Raw genomic sequence first — 10,622 nt, forward strand, 5'->3', positions numbered from 1 at the left:
TAATGTTGAGTTGGGTAGCAAAGCCTCGAAGTGACAGAATTGAGAATACACTCTATTATGCCCCTGCATGTGATGACTCGGATGAGGTACTTAGTATTATGATTCAAGGTAGTAAAATCCTAAACATTATGATGTGATGACCATGAATAGTAGACTTTTGTATGACTGATGAATTAACCACATATATGTCCAATTATGATCATATGTTTTACATTTCATACATTCTTTACATTTTATTATGATTATGTTGTGCTAGTTTTTTGTTAGGACAAAATTATTATATAATATATTTCATATTTTTTTTATTTCTTGTTTTGTTTTGTTTTTAGGTTTTTTGTATTCCCAAATTATCATATAATATATATTTCATTTTTTTTTATCTTGGATTCACCATTTTAATATTTGTGTATTATGATTATTTACTAAATTCTATGCTCATCTTAAAGAATTAATGTTTTTCAGGTGAAAACTATTGCATGCTGGTTAAGAAAGTGGAATAACAAATTAATTAAATAAAAAACATTAAAATATTTAATTTTTTTTATTGGATTAAAAATAATTTGTTAATATTAATCAATATAAATAAAATTAAATTTATTAATAATAAATTTATTTTAATTAAATTAATTGATATTAATATGTTACTTTTAATTAAATAAAAAAAATATTTTAATTTTTTTATTCAACAAAAAAACAAATACTACCTCATTTCAATGTTTTTCCTGATTAGATCTGGGAGATAGATGTATTTTAGTTGTTGTCAACTACACGGTATTTTGTAGTCTTTGCTTTTGCTATTAATTTATTTGTATTATTATTTAATTGGCATTATATAGTTCTAGAGTCCATTCAAGGCCTAGTGTTGTCCCCTAATGGTGGCGACAAAAGGACAATGGGACATGGGGGCAAGTTCGTAAAAAATAGTTGATATTGATAAGGTTAGGTCCTAAGCAATTAACTCATTGTCTTGCATTAATTTGCATTGATGTGATTTATGTCCTTAGAAAAATAATATTAAATACAACAACTTTGACAAATAAATACATTTAATTGTGGAATATTTATTGTAAATAGAAATTAGGTATATAAAGAAGTTGATAATTGAAACCGAAAATATCTGGGGATTATATTTTGAAGTATTTATGGTAAAAATATTTTTATTAATACTATTTTTATTAGAAATTATTTTATTAAAAATTAATTATTATTTAAATATAGATAAAAATTACTTTTAATGATTTTTTCATTAATTTATTATATTAAAAAAATTAAGAGAAGCACATTTCAAGTATTAAATCAAGAATAAGTTCAAATATATGATTTTTAAACTTTTGTTAAATATTTAATTTTTTATTAAAAAAAATCACTTTAACATTTTTAGAATTAACTTTAGGCATAATGTATAAATTTTATCATCTAACAATGGTCTTATTATATATTAAATAGAGTCACTTAGCTTATATGTCTTTATGAAAACATAAATTTATACAAAATCATTGAATACGTTTTTTTTTTGCTTTTAATGCTTCCATTTCTCACTATTATATATATTTTTAGAAAAAGTTTATTTTACATCCTATCAAAATTTACATTGAATTCCTTATGAAATAATGTCTATAAACAAATAACACGTCATTCCACTAAAATAGGTTGGAATGTCTGTATATCTAATTTATGCAAAGAAGATGTCCTATTCAGCAATCCAGGTTATCCCATATAACTTTCTAAAGCATTTCTCATATAATCGGTTTTTTTTTTCAAATTTAACTATTAGTAACTCCTATGTTTGAAACAAGATATTGTCTAATTAGTCCGTTAATTAAAAATGTTTAGAGAAATCCTATTGCTATTTCGCGAGGCAATCCACATTGATGTAATGAAAGTGAAGGGCCTACGATAATGACAAAATGCCCCAAACAATCGACCTGTTTGCAAAGTTGAGTCTCACAAAATCTATCTTCTTTGTCTTCAATTATATTCGAAAATAATTTATAAACCTTATTATGACCATCATTTATTAATGGTACATACTAAAAATAAATAAAATTTAAATTTAATATATTTAACTAAAAATATATAGAATTTTATACACATTAACCTCTTACATTTGTTTTAGAAATATTTTATTTTAAAAATCGTCTTTTCTACGTGTATCAATGGGCCATGTTGGTTTTTTCTTTTTAAAAGAAATTAAGTAGAATATTTGGGTTTGATGACCCATTAATATTCATAAATTAGTCAGAGGGGTTGATCATTCACCCTTGAAGATGGAATTTACAGTTGACAATGAATTTGGATTTTGTGTTTGATTGAATTAAGAATCCAAAACCAAAATCAATTTATCAGTTAGGAGTAGACCAATAACAACTTGTCATCTTCTATATGAAAAAGGTTAATTTTAAATGGAAAATAATTAAAATTTTAGAGTAGATATCATGAAACAGAGACATAAATCAATAATAACCGTTCCAAAAATTAAGAGCACTTTTAATACCATGGAGAGGAATCTTTAGCATTCCGTATAATATATCTATTTTTGTGATTATTGCAACAAATTAAAATAAACTCAAATTATTCCATAAATATATTAATTCCTCAAATAAACATACAGCAGTTTATTTCTACGTACTTTTGAGTGATGAGGCTTACAATTTTTAAAACATCAGAGAGAAACTTTTTTGGGTAGAGCCTTGAGTGGTTCCAACTTCCTCATCACCATGGCCAAATTCTCTCTCATGTCCATGGTCTCAAGAGTGATACTGCTGTCAAGTTGCCAGTCAAAATGGTAAACCAAGGACCCCAGAACAAGGTGCACCATCCGATGAGCTAATGGAACTCCCGCACACATCCTTCGACCGGCTCCAAAGGGGATCAGCTCGAAATGTTGACCCTTATAATCAATATGGTTTAAGTCTAAAAACCTCTCAGGCTTGAAGGACGAAGGCTCCTCCCACAACTCCGCTTCCCTTCCGATGGCCCAAACATTCACAAAAAGCTGTGTGTTTTTGGGAATATGGTATCCCATGAAATTGGTGTCTCGAACTGCCTTCCGAGGAACCAGAAATGGGATTGGAGGGTGCAACCTGAATGTTTCCTTCACGACAGCCTGTAAATATTGGAGATCATCAATGTGATTCTCTTCTAACTTACCGTTTGCTCCAACAACTCGACCAAGCTCAGCTTTAACCTTCGCCATGCATTCGGGATGGCGTAAGAGCTCCGTCAGTGCCCATTCAACCGTGCTGCTAGTGGTTTCTGATCCTGCCATGAATATTTCCTGCACCAATAGCCCTTTATGTCATTCTTTATTTTTTATTTGCATCAAACGGTTTTTCAAATTTTGGTTTTGTAAGTTATTATTTTTTCTGAACGATGGTGTCTTAATAAACAAAGTTACAAATTTTTAACCTTTTGTCTTCTTTGCTTCTTCTCTCTACCCCTTTATTTATTTATTTATTTATTTTTAAAAATTTATCTAAAAAAAAATTTAATGGAAAAACTATTAACAAAAGTATTTCATAGTTAAAGCATTTCAACTAGAGTCACAATTTAGCATAATCTAAGAATAATACTCACAATCAATCTACAAAATTGTTTGGAAAAATAAAATATTATTATTATTATTATTACCATTTTCTCTCCTAATTCTAGAGTAAATAAAATATATTTTAGTATCTTAAAATATCTGAAATTTTAATTATATAAAGTAAAATAATAATAATAATAACAACTTTTGATATTTTGAGGTATTTAAAATATATATGAAATTACTATTTTTATTAATTCCAGGTAGTAACAAGAAGAATGTGAGTTGACGACTTACCAGAATGATGATGTTCAAGTCCTTATCTGAAATTTGAGGTGGCTCATTCTTTCCACTTCCTTGGAAGTCAAGCAACACATCCAGGAAGTCCTTCTTATGGTCCTCCGCCGCCGGCCCTCGTTTTATCCGCTCTTGAACAAATCCAGAAGCGATTTTCATGGCTATTCCAAGGTCACGCTCCGCCTTCTTCCTTAAGCCCTGTGGGTCCATCCATCTCAGCCATGGAAAAAAGTCCGCAAAGTTGGGATGGCCTGACCACTCCATAACCCTGACCATAACCTCGAAGAACTCCGACCCCTCCTTGGATCCTGGATGCAGCAGGTCACATGACAGCATCAGGTTTCCCAGCATGTTAAATGACGCCAGAAAGACGAAGTGAGCCACCTGAATTCCACGCCCCTCTCCTCCCACCCCACGCGCCTCCTCTTCTATCCATGACAACATGTCATCCACACATTTTCTACGTACCCCGGCAGTCTCGTTGATCCGCTTCGTAACCAGCATCTCCATCGTCATCAGACGCCTCAAGGAGCGCCAGTGTGGGCCATATGGAGCCAGGGCCAAGGAGCTTTCATGGTACCCCTGAGCGCGCATGGTTTCGGTGATGGTGCGGTCCGAGAAACAGAGGTCCTTGTTCTTGAACAGTTCAGCTGCCGCCTTCGAGGACTGAACCACCGTCGTCTTTATAGCTCCTAAATTCAGCCACACAACGTCCCCGTACTTGTGTCTCAGCCCCGCAAGGGTTTCGTGTGGCATTGCTCCCAGATCGAACATGTTCCCGAAAACCGGCCATCCCGGCGGTCCCGGAGGCAGCCGTACTGAACCCGACCTTCTCCTGCGAAGTAGGAGGAATAGAACCGGGATTACAAGGATGATACACCATAGAAGAATATTTGAAGCCCAGTCGGCCATGATGCCTTCAAGGAAGCATGTGACCTCCATCTCCCTTATGTAAGCGGAAGCATGACCCCAGAGCAGTCCTTTGTTAAATTGTTGTGTGATTTGAGTAATTGTGAGACCCTCTTGCGATCCACGCACTGCACCAGTAGTTTGGAATAGTCTGTTCCTTAGATCATCGAAAAACACCTGGTCAGCTGAACCCTTGAATTGCCACGTGCCTCTCTCGTGTAAGACTGTCGACACGATCCTTATTACTCAAATTGCATCAAATTGTGGCAATATCCCACTATATCTGGGTGAAAGTGACTTTGATCTTATTTATTTATTGTTAATATGTCATTCCCTATTTTTATTTTTCATGGCTCGCAAGTTGTGCCACATATTTCAAGTTCCGTGATTCATGTGATAGGTGAAAAATCTTTATATGAGATCGGAACTGGTCCACTGGAGACAGCAAACACATTTTATAAGGGCGTCAGCTGTCCATGAATTTTCAAATCCTAATCATCATCATCATGTCTGGACTGGTCAACTGTTATATCAAATATTAATAGCTTTAACTTAAACATCTATTTTTTCATATCACCGGCTTCCATATTATATTACCACATCCTCTCAAATTATTAAATTTCTGTCCTCTTTTGTAACTTTCAAAAGCAATATATCATTGGTTTTGGGGAAAGTCCTCCTGCTCGGGCTCTTGAGGGAAAAATTCACGTAATTAGTCCTAAAATGCTTCGAGTACGTAGTTAACCATACTAACCAGGTAAAAATCCTCAAAGGGCTTAGAATCTTAGATTTTATAAAGTAAAATCTCTTAGCATCTATCCATGCAAGTCCATTAGATTTGTTGGTTTCTACGAAATAGGTCAGAAGGGATTGAAGTGCACAATATAATTATTATCCATATTCATAAGAACTAGGGTATTAAATTATATACTGATCAACACAAACCAAATGTTTGTGAGTGCGATTTAAGTTGTACTCTTATAAATATGGATAAATCATATTCATTAAGACACGAACTAGAGTCCTACTACCTTAAGCATAAACCAAAGTCATGTTCTAATAAATATAAATAAAATCGTGTTCATAAAAACATTGATAGAAAATGTTTTCACATGAATTTAGTTATAGGGACTTAGAGAATATTTTCTGTTGTAAACTACTTTTATCTATCAGAAAAAATGATATGGGTATTCAAAGAAAAAAGATATAAAAATTAAGGAAAATTCTAGAAAAAGTTAAATGAAAAATTAGTGTAACAACATGCAGCTCCTTATGCCATATGAGGCTTGGACATATGCACCAAGCGAACTTCCTACTTTTGCTTTAGAATATACTCTACATTTTAGAAACAATTGCTGATTGAATGATTACGTCACCAATTTTATTTTTTATAATTTATTTATTTTTATAATGTATTAGTTCAGCCATTGACAATTTGTTAATTTGATAATTAACAAATTATTCCTTGATAATTAATTTGTTAATTTGAGTCACAGCCATGGAAAAAATAAAAAATTCGTAGGGCATTAGGTCAACAGAAAACACCACCCCCAGCACCAATTTCCATCCAAGATGTACATTTGTTTATTTTTATTTTTTAAATGGTATGATGATGGCAGGTGGCAACTGATTCATCTTTTACATTTAAATAGCTAAATCATGCTTGACTCGTTTTATAATTGCGTTAAACTCCCACCTGCTCCTTGACTAAAAGACTCACCAAACGCCAATTCACCTACCCTTTTGAATTTAAAATAAAGTATTACTATTAAATGTTACATAGCTTATTTACTAAAATCGGAAATTATTAATTGGCTGAAGTTGGGCTTGTCACTTTTTTCTTTTTCTTTTTATTATTATCATGAAAGGAGACTACGAAATATAATACCTACAAATACATTGAAAGAGGTGTCATAATAATCTTTAAAACTAAACTTTCTAACATCGTAAAAAAAATTTGACCATCAAATGATTGAATCTAGATTACAAATACATTTCTTAATTAAACAATATGTTGTTTTATTCGTTTTCTTATAAATATGACAATGATCATAAATATATAGATCTTGAGATAACTTTTAAATATCCTCAATCAATAACATAATAGAACTAGGAATAATATATATATATATATATATATATATATTTTATTATAACAATCTATAACCATTTTCAAGTAACCCTCAATCTCTATGTTCAAGAACTCGTTGTTCTTGGCAGCTAACATGTCATATCTTAAAGTCATATATTCTGTAATAATTATTGAAACATTACTTATATGTCTACTAGCAGTCATTTTTATAGTCCATTAGAGTCTCTAATAACCCATCCTGAAGCACTGTTATTCTCTATCCTTGAAGCATCAAAATTTAATTTGAATCTTCCATTAATTGGAGAAATCCAACGAATCAATTTTTCAACCAATCGAGGGACTTTGCATCATTTGGTTTGAAGATATGAGTTAATCATATAATCCTGAAGATTTTAGAAGTTTAAAGTCGTTTTCTCAATTACGAGAAAGGGGTTGGGTTGGATCTTCTTAAATAAAACTTGATTTCTATGAATTCATACATTTCACAAGATAATGGAAATTTTTTCTATAGAATGCTTGTAAATTTTGCAATTAATTTTATAGTTTTTATACATTGTTTCAAGCTAAGATGGGAAGTCGCCTTCATAGAAGAGAGGTATAGGGAAATTATACTTAATACGCACTACAACAAAGTACATGATCATGGATGAAATGTTTTGTCTCCAACAATATGCCTTTTGTAGCCAAAAGGCTTTCCTAACGAAAAGTTTCGTCTCGTTCATTGTCTCGATATTTGTGTCACCCTATGTTTTTGGAGATGAATAATTAACGTTTGTTACGAAAATATATTTATGACAAAACAAAATTTTGTGGCCGACACTATTTGGAAACGAGTTTTTTTTGTGGCCTAAGATAAAATGTTTCGTTTGGAATTAGATTTTCAAATATCGAGTAAACTATTTGGTAACAAAATATTTCATTTGGCAACAAAAAAATTTTGTCACTACATGTTACTTTGTACATTAGGAGAAACTATTTTCATCTCCATTATGTTGACACATGGTTTCTACAACGAAATAATTTTATCTCCATATATTTCCACTTACATTTGGGGAGGAAATATTTTCGTCTCAAATTGTTGACAATTAGTTTGGGTAACAAACAAATTTTGTCTCTAAATGTTTCAATTACAATTGGAGACAAAATGATTTCATCTTGAAAAACTAATAATGTTTAGGCAATAAAATAATTTTATCTTGAATTCATATAGGAGATGAAATAATGAAACAAAGTTCCTCTTTGTATTATTTTCGGATGAAATAATTTCCTCTCTAAATATAATATTATTGTTAATTTTTAAAATTTTAAATAATCCTATTGAAACCTACATAAACCTATATGATATTGAACGATTTCAAATATACAATGATATTATATAAATAAAACATTTAATAATGTAAAAATAGAATAATATATAGAAAATAAGTAAACATTAAAACATTTGTTTCATCAATGCAAAACATACGTGCAAATAACATTGTCCAAGTACCATTCGAATATTGTCTAAAATAAAAGTGACCAATAAATAATAGCAAACCACATAATAATATCAACTCGATGGTGACGGTGGTGGTTGGGAAGTTGAGCTAGAATGAGGTGGTGGTTGGTTAGAAGTGTTGGTTTGTTGTGGCATCAAAGTCTGGATCATTGCCTTTAATTCCTCCAATTGAGTGGTAGCTGTTGTTTTAAACTCCTCTAACTTTGTGATTTGTTGTCGTAACCTCTCTGTTTCTTCATCAGGAAATTCAGTTGTAGTCGAACGCTTAAGTCGTGACCCATATCCCAAACCTCGAATATAACCTGATCGCTTCCCTAGTACTCTTTGAGTTATCTCCAAGTCAGAGATAGGAGTATCTCCATCTTGGGTACTCTGCTCTTGAAGCTTACGCATCTCTTCCTAAGAAATATAGTTTTCAATTAGTGAACATGTTACATAGCATATAATGAAAAGAAAATTTTAATTTTTGCAACTACAAGTAACATGACTCTTACATATCGAGATTTAGCTGTGTCATTGATCCATCCCTTACTTTCATTGTAGTGAGTGGCACGAAATAACTCCACTTCCCCTTGCAACTCTCCAGTGGCAACACTCTTTTACATGCACATAAAAAAATAATTTAGTTATTTTTAAAGATAAGTAATAAACTCTCTTTTCAACTTTCTAGGTGGAACATGTCTTTTAAATAAATAGTATAAAATAAAACTATTATTTTAAAGATATAATTTAGAAAAATATGTCATACCATTGAATTATGCTGACGATGAAATGCAAATGGTTTAGATCCACCACGATGATTGAATGGAAGCTTTTCACGATTTTCACTATTTATAGTAGCCCTTTTCTACACAATAATATTACTAAAAGAGTAAGTAAAAGAAAATGAAACAAATTATAGTAACCTAAGAATTAAGAAAATATGTTAAATAAAAACTTTACAAACAATGAAACATGTAATAAAATGTAGTCTTTCTACCACGATTTTTGTAAAATCTTCTCCATTATTTATACTATATATATATATTCTCATATACAAAATGTTAATTTTTGGTAATAAACCAACATTCCAATACATATAACATTTCAATAATTCATGGTAAACAAACATTCTAATATAATATTTTAATTATTCATAAGGAACCAACAATCCAACACAACATTTCAATTTTCAACTTGTTTCAAGTGACAAATTCCTACTTTTTTACTTCAAAATATACCAAATACCAATGATCAAGATGCTCTAGTATACCCACACAACATCAAATATGTTTACTATTTTATATGTAATTATGTTAAATATGCACAATACCTTAAATTTTTCAAGAGAAAAAAGATTGCACAAGTAATCCCAATCTTCTTGTGTGACATCATCTGGCGGGTGCAAACATGCCTCCTCCACTGTCTCAAACTGCTTAAAATGCTGGTGAAGATCATATCTATATGTTCGATAACGTTGTCCCATAATCTCATGCACATACTTAGTAATGTATGTTTTTGACATATCTAGATCAAATTTTGACTAAAATTTAAAATAAAAATAAAATAAAAAGCATTATAATGTGTTAGTATAATTATAGATTAACTAATTAATTAAAACATTTTTAACTAATAAGAGCTCTTACTAAAAGGCGATCAACTAATGGTTGTGTATCCATAGCTGGAATAGCTGACCATTTCTCGAATTGTAGTGGAGCAAATTTTCTTATGAGATAGCCACACTCATTAGAAAACTTTGCAGATTTATCACTATCTTTTGGTCTTCCACTCTCTGTGTTGAAATCTAACTTGATTTTCCCTGACATTTGTACAATAGTATCTGTGCCCTTACCTCTTGTAGGTCCACGACCCTTCTTTAATGGTGGATATGAATCTACAATTTAAAAACAAAGTTAGAATGCATAGTTAATGATAAAAATAAAAACAAAAACTTAAAAAATGTATTCTTACCAGTGCTATTCCTAACTATTGTCTGCATTGATGATGGCATATTACTCTTAGTAGGAGTAGGAGTTGAAGAAATTGGAGGAGAAGGAACAGATGGTGGTGGTGGTGGTGGTGGTGGTGGTGGTGGTGGAGGAGGAGGAGGAGGAGGAGGAGGAGGAGAGACAACCCTAATAGTGGTTTTAGTATGATTATTCATATTCTTGGGGGGAGCTCGAGACTTAGTGTTAGAAGTATATTTAAGGCGACGTCGATTTCCACGCTCCATCTATGATAATACTTCCTGCACTAAATTCAATTAGACAAATACATAGTTACATAAAATATTTTCATTTATATTCTTCAATTCCGCATAA

At 31.4% G+C, this 10,622-nt stretch overlaps 1 protein-coding gene across 1 annotated transcript; it reads right to left on the reverse strand.

Annotated features, from left to right (window-relative positions):
* Positions 1–2,554: 2,554 nt before the first annotated feature.
* On the reverse strand, positions 2,555–5,002 carry LOC100251201 (cytochrome P450 76A1). The gene is made up of 2 exons (XM_002277625.5): positions 3,824–5,002; positions 2,555–3,277 (listed from the first exon to the last, which is right to left on the reverse strand). Exons 1-2 carry the CDS (start codon positions 4,763–4,765, stop codon positions 2,663–2,665), a joined length of 1,557 nt encoding a protein of 518 aa, XP_002277661.2. The 5' UTR covers positions 4,766–5,002; the 3' UTR covers positions 2,555–2,662.
* Between the last annotated feature and the right edge of the window lie 5,620 nt (positions 5,003–10,622).

The sequence above is a fragment of the Vitis vinifera genome, chromosome 8, assembly GCF_030704535.1.
Source record: "Vitis vinifera cultivar Pinot Noir 40024 chromosome 8, ASM3070453v1".
NCBI classification, from domain to species: Eukaryota; Viridiplantae; Streptophyta; class Magnoliopsida; order Vitales; family Vitaceae; genus Vitis; species Vitis vinifera.